Source organism: Sapajus apella, unplaced genomic scaffold (genome assembly GCF_009761245.1).
Source record: "Sapajus apella isolate SASKATOON/1434 unplaced genomic scaffold, GSC_monkey_1.0 scaffold2, whole genome shotgun sequence".
In the NCBI taxonomy this organism is placed as follows: domain Eukaryota; kingdom Metazoa; phylum Chordata; class Mammalia; order Primates; family Cebidae; genus Sapajus; species Sapajus apella.
Window position 1 is genome coordinate 59,675,978 of NW_022436942.1, and position 22,539 is coordinate 59,698,516.

At 39.3% G+C, this 22,539-nt stretch overlaps 1 protein-coding gene across 1 annotated transcript in view; it reads left to right on the plus strand.

Moving 5' to 3' along the window:
- The window catches only part of UTP20 (UTP20 small subunit processome component), a 122,746-nt gene that overhangs the window by 21,445 nt on the left and 78,762 nt on the right, over positions 1 to 22,539 (plus strand). The window contains exons 15-25 of the mRNA XM_032283212.1: positions 1,617 to 1,722; positions 4,536 to 4,686; positions 5,308 to 5,370; positions 6,485 to 6,643; positions 8,271 to 8,347; positions 9,845 to 9,924; positions 10,272 to 10,512; positions 14,935 to 15,120; positions 16,968 to 17,058; positions 18,260 to 18,345; positions 18,911 to 19,036. Of these exons, the coding sequence (XP_032139103.1) occupies positions 1,617 to 1,722; positions 4,536 to 4,686; positions 5,308 to 5,370; positions 6,485 to 6,643; positions 8,271 to 8,347; positions 9,845 to 9,924; positions 10,272 to 10,512; positions 14,935 to 15,120; positions 16,968 to 17,058; positions 18,260 to 18,345; positions 18,911 to 19,036 (1,366 nt within the window). The remainder of the gene's footprint in view (positions 1 to 1,616; positions 1,723 to 4,535; positions 4,687 to 5,307; positions 5,371 to 6,484; positions 6,644 to 8,270; positions 8,348 to 9,844; positions 9,925 to 10,271; positions 10,513 to 14,934; positions 15,121 to 16,967; positions 17,059 to 18,259; positions 18,346 to 18,910; positions 19,037 to 22,539) is intronic.

Consider the following 22,539-nt stretch of genomic DNA (forward strand, 5'->3'; position numbering starts at 1 on the left):
CCTCACTGGCCTGCAAACAGCAGTTTAAAAGCAATTATTTGATATTTTGTTTTATTCTAATGCAGAATTTTTTTTTAAATCACGTGTATATAGCAGGCATTCGTTCACTTAAATATTAATATTAATGTGCTATGTCCTGTGTTAGATATTAAGCAGGCATATTAGAGAATTAAAGTGGACTCGCCACCTCTCAAGTGCTCCGTAGCCATATGTGGCTGGTGGCTACCATACTGCATTGTGGCGACATATTAGGAGAAGTACTTTTACCATTGTGGAAAGTTCTATTGGGGAGCACTGTTCTAGAGCCTAGAGCAGCAGGGGCTGGTGAAATCTTTTTGTAAAGGACCAAATTAGTAAACGTTTTAGGTCTTGTGGGCTACATTCAGTCCTTGTGGCACACATACATAAATATATTTTTTAGACAACTCCTGCAAAATGTAAAAAACATTTTTAGCTTGCAGCCCATATAGAAACAGGCCACCTACCAGATCTGACTTGCGGACCATAGTTTGCCGACCTCTGGGATAGAGATGAAATGGATACCATGGCTCAGGCCTGTAATCCCAGCACTTTGGGAGACTGAGGTGGGAAGATCACTTGAGGCCAGGAGTTTAAGACCAGCCTGGGAAACATAGTGAGACCCCCGCTCTCTACTTGAAAAAATAAGGCTGGGTATGGTGGCTCATGCCTGTAATCCCAAGACTATGGGAGGCCTAAGTGGTGGATCACCTGAAGTCAGGATTTTGAGACCAGCCTGGCCAATATGGTGAAACCCCGTGTCTACTAAAAAGACAGAAATTAGCTGGGCATGGTGGCACATGCCTGTAATCTCAGCTACTTAGGAGGCTCAGGCAAGAGAATCGCTGGAACCCGGGAAACGAAGTTTACAGTGAGCTGAGATCACACCACTACACTCCAGCCTGAGCGATGGAGCAAGATTCTGTCTCAATAATAATAATAATAACAATAATATCATTAATTGAATATATTATGGGTAGTAGCCATTGGATATGTGACTTCTTATAAACTTGAGAAATAAAATCAACATAAGTTTTACACCAAGATACTTTCTTAGCTATTGATAAATCCAAGCCTGCACTCCTGAGAAGTCCTAGTTTTGATAACACCAGTGAATGGGACCATTATACTTGGTCCTGATTTTGGTTAATGGAACATACATACATTTTTATTCTCAGGCTGAAGCAATCCTCCCACCTCCACCTTCTGAGTAGCGGGGACTACAGGTGTGAACCACCACACCCAGCTAATTTGTAATCTTTTATAGAGATGAGGTCTTACTATGTGGCCCAAGCTCATCTTGAACTTCTGGCCTCAAGTGGTCCTCCCACCTCAGCCCCAAAAAGTGCTGGGATTACAGGTATGAGCCACTGTGCCCAGCCTGTATTTTTCTCAAGAAAGGTAAAATATAGGACTTGGAAACTTCTCTTTTCTGTTTCTTTCTGTGACATTCGAATGTTTGACAGATAATTCTTTGGAAGGCAGAAACTCACTTTAAGAACTTCAAATAAGTAGCAAGTATTCGGCAAATAAGGTGTTTGATAGTTATAATGTCAAATAAATAAGTAATGTGGTTTCTCCTGTTTTTCTGCCCTTAGGAAATTTTTTTGTTCTTTGTCAAGCTGTAAATACTCTACTAAGTTTGGAAGAATCTTCTGAACTTCTTCATTTGGTTCCTGTGGAACGTGTGAAGAATTTAGTATTGTAAGTAAACACATCTTCCACTTGGCTTAGTAATGAATAAAATATAAAAGCCTCTATTTTCGTGAAATGTTGGACACAGTGAAAATTACTTTGATTTATTTTGTACCTGAGTTGCATTCACATGGTGAAATTTAAAATTGCTGTAGATCCTCCAGTTAAAATAAGTACATTTTTGACACAGTCTTTAAATACAGATTCTTCTTTGTAAAGGATGTGTTATTGCGTGTGTAGACTGGTGTTGTAAAGTTTAAAGGGTTCGTAATGCTGATCATTCCCAGCTGTAGTTTAGCCAGCCTTTGATTTTGATAGTAGCACAGAGCCATTTGTGGGGAGCTAACAGTGTATCTTTTCTAAAAGTCAAGCCTTGCTGCTTTTTTTTCTGGAGTCTACTCCATTTTATTTCCAAGTATTTTAAAGATTTATTCATTCACTTGATTCAGTAAGTAATCATTTGCCTTTCTCACGTACCAAGCCCTATTCTAGGCACTGTGAAACATAGTGAGTAAAACAGACACAATTCCCTGCCTTCGTGTAACTGATGTTCCAGCCAGAAGAGGCACTACACAGAATAAATAAGTAAACTATATAGGGTGTTAGGAGGTGTTAAGTGCCGTGAAGAAAAACAAAGCAGAGCAAGGGGATAGGGAGAGTCTAGAGGTAAGGGGGAAGCAGCAGTTTCAAATCGAGATGGCCTTACCAAGGCAGAGATACTTGAGCAGAAGCCAGAAAGCAGTGAGGGAAGGAAGCCATGAGGATACTTGTGGCCTGGGCTGCTCCCTGGGTTCCAGACCTGGAGGTGACATGAGTGCCAACGCTCTGTGGGGGTGGTGGGTGCCTGGCCGGAGCAGCAAGGAGAGGTCATTGTGGCTGAGCAGAGCACGAGAGTGGGTGGTAGGAGAAGAGGACATAGAGGTGGAGGCAGTAGACCTCCTTAGGTCACCGTAGGGCCTTGGCGTTTACTCTGAATGAAAGGGGAGGCCCTGGGAGGATGTTTGACAGTGGAGTGACTTTGACCTAAACAGAATCACTCTGGCTGCTGTGTTGAGATGAGACTGTAGGGGAGTTAGGTCTCCTTTAATGCTATAATAATCCGGAATCTCTTTGCCTTTCCAAATGTGGGTGAAGTTGGCATTTCTCCATGGTTAACTGCATTGGTTTAAATTAACTTTCTTTAAAGAGGATTACTTCTTTGACATCACCATATTTACCCTATTACCTTGTCTCCCTTTTTAAATCATTCTGTTTAAACTTGATTAGCTCTCAAAAAGGGAAAGTGAAGAAAAGGGAAAGGAAGGAATAGGAATCCTCCTTGTGGAGTTTAAGTTGGATAATGTATACAATAACAGTAATAAACAATTGCATTGATTGTGTCCTTATTATATGCACATTATGTGCATTGTTTAATTTAACCTTCACAACAACTCCATGATGTGTAGGTACTGTTATCATTATAGATGGAGGAACTAAAGTTTCCAAAGAAAGCCCTGGCCTGAACTCCCAATGAGTCTCCCTTCTTCCGCCCCTGCACTGCTGCTTCTGAGTGTAGGACAGATCGTGCCACTCCTTTGCTCACTACCCTCTGGTACTGCGCTTCTCAACTGGAAGCAACCCTGGAGTCTTCCTGACTGTCACAGTGGGGGGAAGAAAACTGTTACTAGCATCTGGTGGGTGGAGGCCAGGGATGCTGCTGAGCCACCTGCAGTGGGCAGCACTGCCCTCCACCACAAGAGTTCTCTGGCTCAAAATGTCAGTAGTGCTGCTGTAGAGAAACCTTGCTCAAGAGGTATCCCATCTTACTCCATATAAAATCCAGTGTCCTCATCATGTTCCTTGGGGCTCTGTCTGAACTAACCCCTGGCTACTTCTGACATCTCCAGGTACTCTTCATTAGCTCAGTTCCAGCTGAGCTGGTCTCCTTGATGTTCCTGCAGACAAGCACACCTCAGTCTGGGACTTGGCATTGCAGTTCCCTCTGCCTAGAATGCTTTTCTTTCAGATGCCCTTTTAGCTCACTTTTTCACTTCCTTTGGTCTCTGCTTTTTAGGAGCACCCCTGTATCAAATGGTGCTTCTCTTCACCCCTATACCGTGTCCCCACAATCCCCTGCACACCAGCCTTTATCAAGCCTTTTTCCCCTGGTTTACTCTTCTCCACGACACTCATCATTGTCATAATACTTACTTGTCGGCTACTTTTCCCTACTAGAATATAAGTTCTGGGAAGAGGAAGTTTGTCTTTTGTCAACTGCTATATCTACCGTATCTAGAAAAGTCAATAGCATATAGTAGTACTCAGTGAACATTTGTTGCCTAAGGATGGCACGGAGAGGTTAAGCAACTTACCTGAGGTTACACTGCTGATGAGTGATGGGGCTAGATTCAGCCCTGGGCTGCCCTACCCCAGAGCCTGTGTGTCAGACCACTCCTCTCTACTGCTTTCCTCATTAGCTCGATGCCTGGCACATGACAAACACTTAGTAAATATTACATATATACATATGTATTTTTTTAAGAAAGACTCGATATATATTTAACCTGGCTGTCATTTACAACTATGTGGATTGAAGAGGCAACATTGGAGTCTAGCATATTCTACTCCCACCTCTGCCTGCAACCAGCTGGGTTCCCTTGCTCAGTCATTACTGCTAGGCCTCAGATTCTTCATCTATGAAGTGAGCTAAATATTCACATGAGACTTTTGCCTATTATCTTTTACATTTTTTTCATCTGTGATCATGTTCTGTGGCTTATACTATAGTCTAGTTACTCTGGAGCATATGGTGCAGTTTGGGTCTAATAAACATCTCGTTGCAGAACGTTTCCTCTGGAGCCATCTGTGTTGCTGTTGGCTGATCTCTATTATCAGAGATTATCCTTGTGTGGCTGCAAAGGGCCACTTTCCCAGGAGGCTTTAATGGAATTATTTCCCAAGTTACAGGCAAACATTTCAACTGGTGTATCCAAGGTAATGGTGTTTTGTGGTAGTGTGTTCTTAGTCTCTCCTGTTTCTATATGGACTGCGGTGGTTTTCAGAGCATCTTACTTAGAAAGTGTTGCTGTGGGATGATTTCTGTTTAAAGCAATTATTCTTAAATGTTGGCCTGAAAACTGATTACAGTAGGATTAGTTAGAGAAATTAATAAAAATACAAATTTTGGGTCCCTACCCTCAAAGATTCCAATTCAGTAGGGCTAGGGTGGAACTGAAAAATCAACATAGTTTTTTTTTAAGTCTTCTATGTGGTTCTCCTGCTCATTTAGGTATGTGGAAATACCTGAATTGTACATTAGTTAAAAACAAAAATCGCTAACTTTAATTGAATTGTCAGCTTAATCAACTTCTTTGAACTTGTTTACAGAAATGGTTATAGTGTCATAGTTCAAAGAAAGAGTTATGGTCCATGTACTATTTGAATTAGGTGTTGCTTGGTGTTGAATATGAAACAAGGGCTAGAATAGACGCATATTGCTCTGGTCAAATGGTATTTTTTTTTTTAATTCTATAAAACTTAAATCTCGCTGACTGTGAATTAGATTCTTTTATGGTTAAACTTTGGAATTTGAAAGATGCCTTTTACTTTCTCCAGATTCGGCTTTCGACAATAAGGATCCTAAACCATTTTGAGGTCCAGCTTCCAGAATCAATGGAGGTATTTTAACTGTATAAAAATACATAGTTTTACATATTATTGTAATTTCCAAAATGATACCTTTGCAGAAAATTAACATACTTTATACATATCTATCATATCATAAAATTAATTTTTTTGGGGGGGTAATTCTTACTCTTTTCTACCAACAAAGTCACCACTGAAAATCTACCGTTAAATGGTAAATGTTCTTTCAAACTTTTTGAATACACACACACAGATAATTTAAACAAATGATATCATGGGGTTTTTCCATACAGTTACCTCTATGTCTACTTCATACCTCCCTCATTTCATTTCTTTTCTTTTTTTTTTTTTTTCTTTTTTTGAGACGGGGTCTTACTCTGTCATCCAGGCTGAAGTGCAGTGGCATAATTTTGGCTCATTGCAATCTCCACCTCCCCAGCTTAAGCGATCCTCTTAGCTCAGCCTCCCAAGTAGCTGGGATTACAGGCGCCTGCCACCATGTCCGGCTAATTTTTGCATTGTTAGTAGAGACAGGGTTTTACCACGTTGGCCAGTCTGATCTCAAACTCCTGACAAGTGATCTGCCTTCCTTGGCCTTCCAAGGTGCTGGGATTACAGGTGTGAGCCACTGCGCCTGGCCAGTATCTACCTCATTCCTTTTGAAGTTTGAATACTACTCCACAGTTGAAAATGTCTTATTTAGCCACTTTCCTGTTGATGGATGGTTAGGTGGGTTTTGCTTTTTTTTAGGATTTCAAACAACACTGCAGTGAACATTCTTATACAGATATGTTTATGTAGGGAAATAGTTCTATAATGCAGATTACTAGGAGTAGATTTGTGAAGTGAAAGCATATATACATTTTATTTTTATTTCAACAAATGTTGCCAATTAATTTAAGTGACTTTTGAGAATGATTTTCCTGTTTTTTAGTTGTCGTTTAGGTGCTAGACACTAAATTATCTACCAAGAAGTAAATGGTGTGAGGAGAAAAGAATCGCTTACCAAAAAAAGTGTTGGTTATTTCATTAAAAATATTAACATATTCCTGTTTTTCTGTTTTTAGACCTTTGCTCACATTTAAGGTTCGTTTTGGAAAATCAAAATACTGACCTATCTTCTCTACGGTTTTCTCTGGTTATTCAGGATGATGGGGTCTCAGAGCAGCAGTCTGTCTTTGCCATATTACGCCAGGCAGAGCTTGTTCCAGCAACTGTGAACGATTATAGAGAGAAGCTTCTTCATTTGAGAAAACTAAGACATGATGTGGTGCAGACTGCAGTCCCAGATGGGCTATTACAGGAGGTAGTGCTTCTTTTTTTTTTTCTTTTTAATTAGTGTTTTAAATCCTGTTTTGGGATGCATACCAAGTAGTCACCAAGATGATAATAATAATAATAATAATAATAATTTAAAATAACAAAGGAAATCCCCAGTTCCCTTAAATGCTTTGAGTTAAGTAGCTCTGCCAGGTTTTTAAGAAGTAGAAAAACTTAGTATTCTCTCTTTCAGGCATTAGGCACTGTACCTGGCCATGTTAATACCTTTTTAGAAATGAGTAAGCAGGGGCTCACTTAACCTGAGTGACATAGGTAGGTAGGTAGGTAGGTAGGTAGGTAGGTAGGTAGGTAGGTAGTGGCCACAGAGGACTCAGTGTCAGTTTTAAAGTCTGCTTTTCTTTACTAGATTTGTTTGCTACTGCAGAACATCAGCTCTCTATGTTTTATATCAGTTTTCATTCCATGACCCTTGAAGATACATCACAGATCCCTTTGGGAGTAAGGCCCCAAGGGCCTTACTTTTGTTTTTTTTTTGTTTTTTTTTTTGAGGATGGGCCTGGAAGGCCAGAGCTGCAGCCCCACCCAGGGGGCAGGCAGGGGTTCCTGAGCTCAGCCGGCACACGGGTGGGGCATGTCCCCAAGGAGGGATTGGTCCCGAACCAGAGAGGTGTCCTGAGGGGAGAGAGGATTGGCAGAAAGATGTGTTGGTTTCTATAGAAGAGAAGCTACAAATCAATTATTTTCAAAATCAGGAACCCCCCCCACCCCCTTTATGCATGAGTCCCTTCTTCCTGTAAAAAAGTGGATGCCCTCTTCTTGATTCTGTTTATGGCTCCACTGCCCAGATGGGAGGCTGCCAGAGGAGGCCCTGGGCATCAGAGCCCGCCCAACCCTGTTGTGCCTGGGCTGGGAAGGGACCCTTTCTCGGGAAAAGCAAAGTTCGGTGAGTGGCTTACAGACCCTGTGAAGTGAGGGTTGATTTTGTGATAAACATTTTTCTGTTTTTATTTTCTGCATTCTTTCTTTAGTCAGAGCAGTTCTGCTCTTGCCTGTTTTATATATTAGGGTCTCCTGTTTCATTTGGAAAAAGACTGCTTCTAGAATATATACAAACACCCCACCCCTAAGTAATAATAAAACTAGCAATCTAGATGGTGCCTCCCTAGCACTTGGGGGTATTAGTAATACGGACCCTCATTCCAAAAGATGACTGGGAAACTTTAGCCTCTGACTGAACTTGCAAAGCCTCAGCCATTCACAGCATGTTTCCTTGCATTCTTTGGCATATGTGCGTTACTGACTACTGTTGAAGTTTTGTCTTAATCTGGTGACCCCGACATTTGTTAGAAAGGTATTTAATCATTAGTCAAATCTGTTCATTTAAATGAATGAACACCTCGAGTGAATTTGAATAATATGTTTGCTGTAGTGATTCTTCTATTTTAAATTGTGAGTGACATTTTGAGGAGAAGAGAAAAATCAGTATACACTAATTTTGGATTTTGGATTGGTGCCTGTAACTTTTTTTCTTATTGCGTAGGCTTCTTCCCAAACCTCAGGTTTTTCAACTTGGGACGTTTGCATTTCAAAACTGCTGTTCTTCTGTATTGTATTTCATTGCCCACTACTAAACTAGTCTCCTGTGATTGCAGGTGCCACTTCGTTATTTGTTAGGCATGCTGTATGTTAATTTTAGCGCACTCTGGGATCCTGTTATTGAACTCATAAGGTAAATGTGTTAAATGGGCTGGAACTATTCTGTTTTAACTACTGCAGTATGATGGGGCCCAGATTATACTCCTTCTAGGTGTGATTTAAATGAATGGGTGTATATGGTATTTACAGCTACTTTAAATCCTTTGTGAGACAAGGTAAATTAAAAATAAACATGAGCTATTCTTTCTGGTGCCACATCTTCAGCAGTTCCAATGTTATATGTGTGTCTCTGTGTGCCGAAATAACTTTGGAGGACTTTCTCTGTTTGCTTTTATGATACTTTTGTGTTACTAAAATTTTTTACAGCAAGGAGGTATAATAATTGTATAATTTTTTTTTTATAATTGAGTCATTGAGCCATTCTTAAAGAATAAAGACTTTCAAAACCTTGCTGTGTAGCATCCAAAATCCCTTTAGCCCCCAAAAGCCTTCAGTGGTCACTTAGAAAATATATCTTATGGCTCATGTGTAGAAATCTGTCTTTAGACATTTGTCTTCAGATAATACACACTCATTTTTTATTAGATTGGAAACATGTCATGTGAAGCCTTTGAAAACCCCAACGATTAGTTATTAGTTCTTATTTGACAGAATAAGAGAGTTACCATTTATAGACAGATCCCTTTACAATTTGAAACCAATTTGTCTACCTTTTACTATCCTTCAAAGCCATCAAACTAGTGTGCCAAAAGCAAGATTCTCCCAACATCAGCTTCATTATTTTGTTTATTGCACTTTCAGAAGAGAATTTGACATATGGGTTACCAATAGCACACTATCAACAGTGTTGGTTCTTCAATTACTAAACCCATGAATCATCCTCCCTGTGGCTGGGCTGTCTTCCTGTTGGGCACCTCTTTCTGTTTGGAAGGATAGAAACAACAACACACCTGTTGGTTCATTTTCTGAGTATAGTTTGTCCACAGCATATATAGTTCATGTCATGTGTAAAGTTTATATATATTCTTAGAAAATCAGTGACAGAATATTTGAGAGTATTGTTGCTATGATATCCAACTACATAAACACTTTATTGTGATCCATCTAATGTCTCCTTTTAAGTTCTGAAAAGTATGTTTCATATAGTCAGTAAATGTTTATTTTGCCTTTGTGTTAATAAGTATATTTAAATTTGGTGGAGGGAAACTCATTATTTTTAAGTTAGTTTTGAACAAACTGACTTTTCTCTCCAGAGGCCTCCTTCTTCTCTTAATGGATTTTATTCATGCCATATGCCCTAGTCCCATTAGCGTGACTTTAAAAATGATTTTCTCTTAAGGATCTACTTACATTTTTAAAAATACTCTTTAGTGCTCTTTGACTATAAAAATAATTTGTGCTCAGTGCAGGCATTTTGAAATATATGGAAAAGTGCAAAAGGTGTTTACGACCCCACATTGAGGGATAACCTAATTAACATTTTAGTTATAGCCTTTCACTCTTTTTTTTCTATGAGCAATCTTAAAATGACCATCCCACACTTTTTGTTTTGTGATTTTTTTTTTCTTAGTTCTCATGCACACGAAATGGAAAATAAGCAATTTTGGAAAGTCTACTATGAGCATCTAGAAAAAGCAGCTACACATGCTGGTATGTAAGGGGTTGTGAGTAGGCTGCCAAGAAAGGTGGTTGCTTAACTGTTTCACTTTTACCTCTTAATTAATTACTCGGAAAACAGAGATAAGACATATTATCTTGATAACTTTTGGGAGTGACATTGTCTCCAACTCCCGACCTCAGGTGATCTGCCTGCCTTGGCTTCCAAAGTGCTTGGATTACAGGCGTGAGCCACCACGCCCAGCCTTGGGAGAGACATTGTTTCCTTACATTATATATATTATGCATTTCCAATCCATTAGGAATGCCCTTTCTTGAGGAAACACATAAGTTAAATATCAACATTTGTCTAGTGGTTATGATGACTTTTTTCCTTGCAGAGAAAGAATTACAGAGTGATATGAGAGATGAGAAATCCATTGAAGATGAAAGTTTGGAGCAGACCCAGGAAGGAGATGTTGGAGCCCTTTATCATGAGCAGATAGCATTGAAAACTGACTGTCGGGAAAGACTGGACCACACCAACTTCAGATTCCTGCTCTGGAAAGCTCTGACAAAATTCCCAGAGAGAGTAGAGCCACGGTCCAGGGAGCTTTCTCCACTTTTCTTGAGATTTATCAAGTAAATGTCCTCTTCTAAGAATATGTCCCTGGTGGGGTGTAAAGAAGAGAGCGTGAGAAGTATTAACCTCCCAAATTAGCTGAGTTCTTTGTGTTTTTTTGTTTTTTGTCTTTTTTCTTTCTGCTTCTAATCATCCATTAGGCTGAGTTCTTTATACATCTGTCACATTTTCAAATCACTGGCACAGCTGTAAAGCACTGGCTGTATCAGGTAACAACTAGACTACTTTAGTTCACTATTTAATTTTTATCTCAATCAAAATTTAAGCAGTGCACAAATGGTATTCATAAAAAATTCCAGGTTACAGTATAAGAAGGGCCACATTGAGTTTGATCCGCGTAGAAAGGCTTTGTTATTTCTTGTCCTGTTATTCATTATTTTATTGCCTGCCTGGGGGCTTGAAAGTGTTTTCCAGTGACCTAACACCAACATTGTTTTGGGCCTTTTGACGTTTCCACCTACAGAGTTTTCTGGAGCATTGTTTTGTTTTGACTGGATATGCTATGTGAGAGTCTGATTGTATTAAAACTAAAGATGAGGGGTGTCTTGTGTAGAACATTACAAAAAAAGCATGATTTCCTATAGTAGTTTCCTGGGGAAATGCTGTGGGGTTAGGTCAAGCAGGCCATAAACTACAACATGCCTGACTTGTTCAGAGAACAGCAAGATCTGAGTGGCTCTAGCAGAGTGATCCAGGGAGGACAAGGTTGGAGATGAGGGCAGAAAGTCAGCAGGAGATGAAATTGTGTAGGGCCTTTAAGTAATAGGAAGGACTTTGGCTCTTTCTTTCGGTGAAATGAGAAGCTATTTGGAGGTTTAAACAGCAGACTAACTTAAGGTTTCTTAAGGATTTTTCTGGGTGCTGTGTTGAGAGGAGACTGCAGAATAACATTGGTAAGAGTATAGAGCAGTCAGGAGGAGATTGCAAGTCCAGGCAAGAAGTGACGGCAACTTAACCAAGGTTATAGCCGTGAAGATAGGTATTTTTTGAATGATTTCAATGCAACAAGTTACATTTATGAAAGATGGCAACTAGATCAGCCTCTGGGATTTGCCAGCAGATCAGATGTGGAATGGGTGTGTGTGGTGGGGAGTGGGACAGGAAGGAGGGAGGGAAGGAATGGGGGAGGGGTAGACTCAAGGATGTTCCCTAAGGCTTTGGCCTGAGCAACTAGAAGAAAGTTACTATTTACTGAGATAGGAAGAATGTAGGAGTTGCAGGTTTGTGGTGGACAATTAAAAGTCCATTTTTAGATGTTTTAAGTTTGGAATACTGAATAGATAACCAAGTAGAGGTGTCATGTGGAGAGGCATTTAATTTAGTTCAGCGTTAAAGGGAAAGGTTTGATCTGGAGATAACAAATTGGAAATTATCAATGTATAGATGGTATTTTAAATCATCAGATAGGGAATGAAGTCAGCTAGAGTGTGCCTGTAGAGAGAAAAGACTTCCAGGGTCTGATGCCAATATTTAGAAATGAGGAGATAAGCAACCAGCAAAGAAAGCCAGGAAAAAGTGACAGAAGAACAAAGCCCACTTGGTATCCTGGAAACCAAGTGAAGAGACTATTTTAAGGCGGCACTAATCAGTTGATTCAGATGTGTCTGAGAAGTCAGTCAGATGAGAAATAAGAAGTGACCATTGGCTTTGGAATGACCTGAGCAAGAGTGACCCACATGAAGGTGACCCTAAGGAGTTATTTTGATTAATCTGAGCTGTTGTTGTTGGGGTTAAGACTTAACATTATTGGCCAGGCACAGTGGCTCATGCCTGTAATTCTAGCACTTTTGGGGGCCTAGGCAGGCAGATCACATGAGGTCAGGAGTCTGAGACCAGCCTGGCCAACATGGTGAAATCCCATCTCTGCTAAAAATACAAAAATTAGCTGGGCGTGCTGGTGTGTGCCTGTAGCCTCAGCCACTCGGGAGGCTGAGGCAGGAGAATCACTTTAACCCAGAGGCGGAGGTTGCAGTGAGCCGAGATCCTGCCACAGCACTCCAGCCTGGGCGACAGAGACAGAGTGAGACTGTCCCTGCTACCCCCCAAAAAGACTTAACAATGTGTATGTATGGGATACCATTGTAAATGATCCAGACGGGAGGGGAGAATTGGTAATGCAAGAAGGAGGTTGAAATGGCTAGAACCAGCCAGGCATTGTTGTTCACGCCTATAATCCCAGCGCTTTGGGAGGCGGAGGCGGGCAGATCACAAGCTCAGGAGTTCGAGACCAGCCTGGCCAATATGGTGAAACCCCATCTCTACTAAAAATACAAAAATTAGCCAGGCATGGTGACGTGCGCCTGTATCGCTGCTACTCAGGAGGCTGAGGCAGAAGAATCACTTGAACCTCAGAGGCAGAGGTTGCTGTGAGCCAAGATGGCGCCACTGCACTCCACCCTGGGCGGCAGAGTTAGATTCTGTCTCCAGAAAAAAATGACTAGAACTATGTCTTCAAATAGGTAAGAGGAAATGGATACAATGCATAAATTCAAAGGTTTGCATGAATGATTCATTCTGGCAAAGGCACAAGCGAAGATGTAGCAGGTCAGTAGATAGAGTGGCAGAAGAGCAATGATTTTCTCTTTTTCAAATAGTTCCTTGGGCATAAATTTATTGAATAAGAATGGTGTTTAGCTTTTTTTTGCTTTGTTTTGAGGGTTATATTAAATCATGTTTATCAGCTGTTTTTGAATTGCAAGGGCTGTACATATGTCAGCTGGCATTTGTGGTGTTAGTAGCATATGAAGTTTTTGCCATGTTAATTTTCTATTTTCCCTAAAGAATTAGTTTACCCCATAGCTTAAGGATAAGATCTTATGCTAATGGTACAATTTGCTGTGACGTAGAGGTAGAAACAGGAGCCTGTAACAGGAAGTGGGTCTCTGAGTTTAGAAAGATTTAGAAACTAAAGATACACAATTCTAAGAAATGTTTAAATTAATACTGTGGGCATGGATTACGTATAAATAATACATTTATAGATCATCCAAACTAATGGAAAACCCAAATGTCACCTTTAATTCTGACTTTGAAGTATATTATAGGCTTTTTGTTTTTTGGCTAGCAATTTATATTTCTAAATATGTTTCAATTAATTTGGTATTAGAACTAATTTGTGAATCCTTTGATTCCTTTGTAAACATTGTCTGAGACAAGCCAAACCAGGAACAAGAATGAATGACTAACAATGGCAACAGCATCCCAATAAAAGGTGGCATCTACTCCCACAGAGTACTTACTGTGTGCTGGGCACTCTTATAGATGCTTTTAATAGATGAATGAGTGAACATGCTATTCATGGAGATAAAGGTTACAGTATGTAATATGTGGTTAATTGAATGTTGCACATATAATAGGTATGTTATTAAGTGGATGATCGTGCAGTTTTTAACTTACAGAAACTTTACTCATTTCATTGATCCATTTTTTATTTATTAAGTGCTAGATTCTGCTAGATGTAAATATAAAGGATCATACTGTCCCAGCCCTCAGATTGTAGTTTAGTGTTACTGATCTGGACGTTAACTTGTGCTAACCTAGTTTCTTTTAGGAAGGTTGGTAGGGTGCTATCCTCAAACATGTTATTTTATCAGTGTGTTTTTGAGTGAGGACTTGAAAGGCCATCCAGTTTCCTACCATCTTTAGCCCAGTGCCTGCATTCAATAGACAACAACAGGTTAATTTGTGGATGAGTGAATGAAAGTGACACAAACTAATGCATTAAATGACAGACTTCAAGATAATATTCACTAATTACAACAATGGACCACAAGTAAAGGATGAAATTTAACAAACAAAGAACAAAGTGAATACTGTATTAAGCTTAGCTGCACAAGCTTAGCTTAGAGGAGATAAAACATAAAGACTCACAGATTTTCAGTGCATGGACATTCAGTTTCAATCTTCATCATGTTTTGGCTGCCCAAAAAAGTTTTGGAGGTGATAATTCCATCTATCTTATTAATCCATACCTGAAGGACTAAATTTTGTGATCGTACTATACTTTCAAGAGAACTTTGGCAAAGCAGAATGTATCTGATGGAAAGTGAGCAGCACAATCCTAATGCTGTACTTTAAATCATTTAATATAATTCATCCCTAACCTCTTATCCCCCAGTGGTGGTTCCAGAGTTAGGAAGACTTGATTTCTACTTAGTACAAGATAGGCATTTCAGATATTTTTAATAGTGTAATGGTGGAATGGGCTATCTTCTACAATTAGTGATTCACTTGTCAAAAAGCATACTAAAGAAGGACCAAATTAAAAAAGAGTAATATTGTGGAAGCTTGACTAAGGTGCTACTGGTGTGTCTTCAGTGTGTGATTCTGTGAACTGTGGACATCTCTTGTGAACAGAATCAGGACATTTCAGATTGGTGTGCATTCTTCATCAGTCTCCTATCACTTTCTTTCCATGGTAGCAATGAGTATTACCCAGCAGATCTACAAGTTGCTCCAACCCAGGATCTGCGGAGAAAAGGCAAAAGGTTGGTGGCAGAGGAAATCGAAGAGGAACCTGCCTTAGGAGATGATGAAGAGTTGGAGGAAGAGGCAGTGCCCCAAAATGAATCCTCACAGACGAAAAAGACAAGAAGAGCCGCAGCAAAGTAAGTTCACCATTGCTGAAAAATCACAGATCCACGGTTCTAGTAGGAACAGGAAGAGGTCTGTTACGGCTTTATACAAAATGAACAACTCAGATAATTATTTATGTAAATGCTACATCTTCCTGGGATTTTCCTTAACAGCTTAAAAAAAAACCGCCATTCTTCCGAGTTTTTTGGTTAGTTACTATTAGTTTTTGTTTGTTTAGCTACATAATGGTAGCTTGGGAAGAATTTTGAGAGTCATCTAACTGTAGCCTCTTTTTATAGGTGAGAACTTTGGGACCTGGAATGTTTGGATATTCTTTGACCTTTGTCGTGTGCTTACTTAGCATGAGGGTATTGTGTTTGTGTGCTAGGGAAACATGTAATGGAACATCCTTTTTCTTATAAATAATCACACTAGCACTTTTTTTTTTTTACTTCTACCCACCTTCCCCACCATCCTGTCAGCACTTTACCGTTTAACTTGTCTCCTACTGGTTACTTTTTTCTCATGCTGGTGTTATACTCTTTTCCTTATTCTCTTAGTTGTTCATTTACCTAAATTGTTTGAAACCCAAAAGAAGAAGTGATCATGCTTTTAGAAGTTTCTTCAGTTTACTTGATGATTGTCTGAATTGAGTGTCTGAAGTCCACTGGATTGGTGCAACTGTTATTTTAACACTTTAGATCTCAATCTGATATGCCCATTGGTTTCATATTTCCCATGAGCCATTTATTAGTTCCATTCAGCAACTGTATTAAGTACCCTTTGCTAAGTGCTGGTGTGCAGAGGTGAATTGTACATAGCCACCATGATGCAGGAGCCATAGTCAATGCCGGGAGAAATATTTTTAAAGAAGTTATTGGAGCACGGTAAGGAATTACGTAGTTCTACCACAAAGACCCAGGGAAGGGCCAGATGTGGTGGCTCACGCCTGTAATCCCAGCACTTTGGGAGGCTGAGGTGGGTAGATCACTTGAGGTTAGGAGTTTGAGCCCAGGCTGGCCAACATGGTGAAACCATATCTCTACTAAAAATACAAAAATTAGCCAGGTGTGGTGATGTGTGCCTGAAATCACAGTTACTCGGGAGGCTGAGGCAGGAGAATCACTTGAACCTGGGGGCAGAGGTTGCAGTGAGCCGAGGTTGCACCACTGCACTCCAGCCTGGGCTATGGAGTGAGACTCCATCTCAAAACAAAACAACAAAAAAGACTCAGGGAAGGCCCTCTGATGCTGAAAGATGAAAGTTTGCCAGATAGCTAGAACAAAGAAGGGCTTGTCCACTAACAGAAACAGTGGAGAAAGCACAGGGGCAGGAAAGATTATGACGCGCCTTCATGTGACTACACAATACTCTCCCCTTATCCATGTCTCGCTTCCCATGATTTTAGTTACAAGCAGTCAACCACAGTGCAAAAATATTCAAATACATTTCTTTTTCCTTCTTGGTCAGCAAGAGCAATGGTTACCTAAATCTGGACCTCTTATGCCTGACATCTGTATTTATATCATGTGAAAGTGAGGAGAATATATTCTAACTTTCCTGTCTGCCTCATAGAACCTAGACAAGTCATAATTCCAAACATCATATGAGTTCAATTTTGGAATATGTTATAATTCTGGTTACTTTCTAATTTTTTGGTGTGGAGAACCTGAATTTCAGGGAAAGGCCTGCCCAAGATACAGACTTTCTGGAGAATAATTTCCTAAATGTAAATAACTAAGTCTTGTTTGTATGATTAACAGTGAAACTATAGGCTGTGTGTTTGAAGTTCTAGTCAGAATACAATTGTAGGTAATGTCAGTTTAAGAATATCTCAATTCTTTAATTCTGTAGCACTCTCTGTTTTGTTTCTGTTTAGGCAATTAATTGCTCATTTGCAAGTTTTCTCTAAATTTTCAAATCCACGGGCCTTATATCTGGAATCCAAGTTATATGAGTTGTATCTTCAGGTCAGTAAAATAAACTTTTGGCACTATAACTCTTTGTGAACTTTTCTCTCTCATTTTCTTTGTCAGAGTAGCTTTTAGGTTTTCAATAATTGTTTGCTGAATAGGGCTCATGTCTACATTTTAAGTATTAAAGGCTTTTTTAATAGACGTATTTTCTGTTATCTTGAGAAACAATTTTAGAACTAACTTGCTGATTTTGAAGGCATTTTGGGTGACTAAACATTGATTGGCTGTATTAACAGTGAGAATAGCAAAGCATGAATTGTATGATGGAGATTAGCTTTTAGAAGGAAGTAGGGTTTATACAAAAAAACAAGTGACTACTTTTCCTTTCTAGCTTAGTCAGACTTCATAAAGGACTGGGATTTCAGGATCTGTTATAGTCCATTGCAGTCATAATTATGTGACCCTGCATTTCAGATAAGCTTGCAGAAAAAAATTCATGTCAGAAATGAAGTAAACATTAGATGTCATGCTAGGCCAGCTGGGGAAACCAAATTTTCTTTTTTAATTTGGATGTTTTTCCTGGCATCTTATTGACTGTCATTACCTAGGATAAGAGATTTTCCTTAGTACATGACCAGCCCAGTTGGCTTAAATTCAGATTCACATAGAGTATCAGCCTCACCAGGACAGATACAGTAGCTCACACCTCTAATCTCAGCACTTTGGGAGGCCAAGGTGGTCAGATCACCTGAGCTGAAGAGTTCAAGACCAGCCTGGGCAACATGGTAAAAGCATGTCTCTGCCAAAAATGCAAAAATTAGCTTGGTGTGGTAGTGGGTGCCTGTGGTCCCAGCTTCTCAGGAGGCTGAGACAGGAGAATTGCTTGAACTCAGGAGGTGGAGGTGTCAGCAGTGAGTTGAGAACACATCACTGCACTCCAGCCTGGGCAACAGAGCTCTGTTTCAAAAAAAAAAGGGAGAGAGAGGATTGGCCTCACCCCAACGCTGGTAGTCTCAAGGGTATGGCTGTGGGGTACAGGTGTCAGAGTTTTGTTTTCATTTTTTACTTTGCACATATTCTGTTCATCTTCCATTACTTCCAGGAAAATGTAGAGCTGTTGTTAGGAATCAGCTTTAGCTTTTGTCTAAATATTTAGAATTTAGGAAATCTAATTTAGCAAATAACCACAAGTAAATTGCTATCCTATGGTATATGTATCTATGACTTCATTAATTCGGTAAAATACTTTTCTTAGTTGTTGCTACACCAAGATCAAATGGTGCAAAAAATAACCTTGGATTGCATAATGACATATAAACATCCTCACATCCTGCCTTACAGGTAAGTTACTTGAAGCTTAAAGAACTGTTATTTCTTTGGCTGATTTCTATATTTCTGCATAAGAGCTGCTTCTAGAATAATTTCTTAAAGGCATGGGAAATTTCTTTTTTCTGAGGTCATATTTCCAAACAAGAAATGAAAATGAGTGGTGTATTATGTTGGGTTGTTATCCATAGATACTAAAATAGAAAATGTTCATTTTAAAAATGTGTTGTAAATACTATGTCATTTTCTTCTTATTAATATAATGCCATAAAATCTTGGTGGTTACTCAGAGAATCAAAGTCACTTTAAGAACTGAAGAAAGCTTTTTGTATCATGCTTTTTTAAACAGCTGAGTTATGGACAGAATCAAATCTCTTCTAATCCATTATAGCCTTTGAAATTCCGAAATCTGTTATTTTAGGAGATTTTTTTTTTTAACATTTTCCTTTATGGATACCAACCACAATATGTACTATATACTGTATTTTAGTTATTACTGTTGCACATATTATTTCACTCTTGCATTATTTAAAAGTACTGTTGATAAAGTGGTAATTTGTGCTGTTTTCTGTTTTTAAAGGGAAAACTTACAAAGGTTGCTTGAAGACAGAAGCTTTAAGGAAGAGATAGTGCATTTTAGCATTTCAGAAGATAATACTGTAGTGAAAACAGTCCACCGAGCAGATCTGTTTCCTATTCTGATGAGGTATTTATGCTATTTAAAAACTGATTTTTGAAAAGTTAATAACAAACACAATTTTAAGTATAATATTATGGTTCTTTTGACAATTGCAATAGAATATTTCACTTTCTATTTTTTTTTTTTAATTGCATTTTCTTTGGAGATGGGTTCTTGCTCTGTCACCCAGAATGGAGTGCAGTGGCATGATCACAGCTCATTGCAGGCCTGACCTCTCAGGCTCAACTGATGCTTCCATGTTGGCCTCCCAAAGTGCTAGGATTACAGGTGTGAGCCCAGTTGCTTTTGTTTTTTGAATTGTACCTTTGGGAGAAGTCATTGTTATAGAAACTAATTTTTGTTCCTAACATAAAGAAAGATCTTTTTGTTTATTATTATTTATTTACTTTTAGAGGGAGTCTTGCTCTGTCACCCAGGCTGGAGTGCAGTGGTGTGATCTCAGCTCACTGCAACTTCTGTCTCCCAGGTTCAAGCTATTCTTGTGTCTCAGTCTCCTGAGTAGCTGCGATTACAAGCATGCACCACCACACCTGGCTAATTTTTGTATTTTTAGTAGAGAAAGGGTTTTACCATGTTGGCCAGGCTGGTCTCGAGCTCCTGACCTAAGGTGATCTCCCCACCTTGGCCTCCCAAAGTGCTGGGATTACAGGCATGAGCCACTACACCTGGCCCCTAATATAAAGAAAGATCTTACCATGGTATTATTGTAATAATAATATTAAAATTAAATTTAATATTTTCCTAAATTTTACTGTTGAGATACAGTAGAAATAATTCACTCTGTTGTCAAAACAGCATGTGATATTTAATGATGTTATTATTCCTTTGGTTATAAATGGTAGAGCACAAAGATGATCCGTAAACAATACAAACTCTATATATGCTGGGTATAAAGAAAAATGAAGCTTGAATCTTTCCTCTCACCAGCTCTGGAATGATGGAATGATGGGAATTAGAAAAATCATGGGATTGGGATTTAACAGATGTTTGCTTGTGATCCAGCCCTTTACTCTGTAGTTATATCAAATAGGGCAAGTCTTATAGATTCACTGGGCTTCTGTTCTCATTGCTCAAACACCCGCCTATGAGTGAGAACATGTGGTGTTTGATCTTCTGCTCTTCTGTCAGTTTGCTGAGAATGATGGTTTCCAGGTTCATCCATGTCCCTACAAAGGACACAAACTCATCGTTTTTGATGGCTGCATAATATTCCATGGTGTATATGTGCCACATTTTCCCTGTCCAGTCTGTCATCGATGGGCATTTGGGTTGGTTCCAGGTCTTTGCTATTGTAAACAGTGCTGCAGTGAACATTCGTGTGCATGTGTCCTTATAGTAGAACGATTTATAATCCTTTGGATATATACCCAGTAATGGGATTGCTGGGTCAAATGGAATTTCTATTTCTAGGTCCTTGAGGAATCGCCACACTGTCGTCCACAATGGTTGAACTAATTTACACTCTCACCAACAGTGTAAAAGTGTTGCTATTTCTCCACATCCTCTCCAGCATCTGTTGTCTCCAGATTTTTTAATGATTGCCATTCTAACTGGCATGAGACGGTATCTCAATGTAGTTTTGATTTGCATTTCTCTGATGACCAGTGATGATGAGCATTTTTTCATATGTTTGTTGGCTTCATGTATGTCTTCTTTTGTAAAGTGTCTGTTCATATCCTTTGCCCACTTTTGTATGTGCTTGTTTGTTTTTTCTTGTAAATCTGTTTTAGTTCTTTGTAAATTCTGGATATCAGCCCTTTGTCAGATGGGTAAACTGCAAAAATGTTTTCCCATTCTGTTGGTTGCCAATTCACTCTAATGACTGTTTCTTTTGCTGTGCAGAAGCTGTGGAGTTTGATTAGGTCCCATTTGTCTATTTTGGCTTTTGTTGTCAATGCTTTTGGTGTTTTGGTCATGAAGTCCTTGCCTACACCTACGTCCTGAATGGTTTTGCCTAGATTTTCTTCTAGGGTTTTTATAGTGTTAGGTCTTATGTTTAAGTCTTTAATCTATCTGGAGTTAATTTTAGTGTAAGGTGTCAGGAAGGGGTCCAGTTTCTGCTTTCTGCACATGGCTAGCCAGTTTTCCCTACACCATTTATTAAACAGGGAATCTTTCCCCCATTGCTTGTTTTTGTCTGGTTTGTCAAAGATCAGATGGTTGTAGATATGTTGTGTTGCCTCTGAGACCTCTGCTCTGTTCCATTGGTCTATATCTCTGTTTTGGTACCAGTACCATGCTGTTTTGATTACTGTAGCCTTGTAGTATAGTTTGAAGTCCGGTAGTGTGATGCCTCCCGCTTTGTTCTTTTTGCTTAGAATTGACTTGGCTATGCGGGCTCTCTTTTGGTTCCATATAAAGTTTAATGTGGTTTTTTCCAGTTCTGTGAAGAACGTCATTGGTAGCTTGATGGGGATAGCGTTGAATCTGTAAATTACTTTGGGCAGTATGGCCATTTTCACGATATTGATTCTTCCTAACCATGAACATGGTATGTTTCTCCATCTGTTTGTGTCCTCTCTTATTTTGTTGAGCAGTGGCTTGTAGTTCTCCTTGAAGAGGTCCTTTACGTTCCTTGTTAGTTGTATTCCTAGGTATTTTATTCTCTTTGTGGCGATTGTGAATGGCAGTTCATTCTTGATTTGGCTCTCTTTAAGTCTGTTATTGGTGTATAGGAATGCATGTGATTGTTGCACATTGATTTTGTATCCTGAGACTTTGCTGAAGTTGCTTATCAGTTTCAGGAGATTTGGGGCTGAGACGATGGGGTCTTCTAGATATACAATCATGTCATCTGCAAATAGAGACAATTTGACTTCCTCCTTTCCTATTTGAATACCCTTTATTTCTTATTCTTGCCTGATTGCTCTGGCTAGAACTTCTAGCACTATATTGAATAGGAGTGGTGAGAGAGGGCATCCTTGTCTAGTGCCAGATTTCAAGGGGAATGCTTCCAGTTTTTGCCCATTCAGTATAATATTGGCTGTTGGTTTGTCATAAATAGCTTTTATTATTTTGAGATATGTTCCATCAATACCTAGCTTATTGAGGGTTTTTAGCATAAAGGCCTGTTGAGCTTTGTCATAGGCCTTCTCTGCATCAATTGAGATAATCATGTGGTTTTTGTCTTTGGTTCTGTTTATGTGGTGAATTACGTTTATAGACTTGCATATGTTGAACCAGTCTTGCATCCCCCGGATAAGCCTACTTGATCATGGTGGATAAGCTTTTTGATGTGCTGTTGCAATCGGCTTGTCAGTATTTTATTGAAGATTTTTGCATCTATGTTCATCATGGATATCGGCCTGAAGTTTTCTTTTCTTGTTGAGTCTCTGCCGGGTTTTGGAATCAGGATGATGTTGGTCTCATAAAATGATTTGGGAAGAATTCCCTCTTTTTGTATTGTTTGGAATAGTTTCAGAAGGAATGGTACCAGCTCCTCTTTGTATGTCTGGTAGAATTCGGCTGTGAACCCATCTGGACCTGGGCTTTTTTTGGTTGGTAAGCTC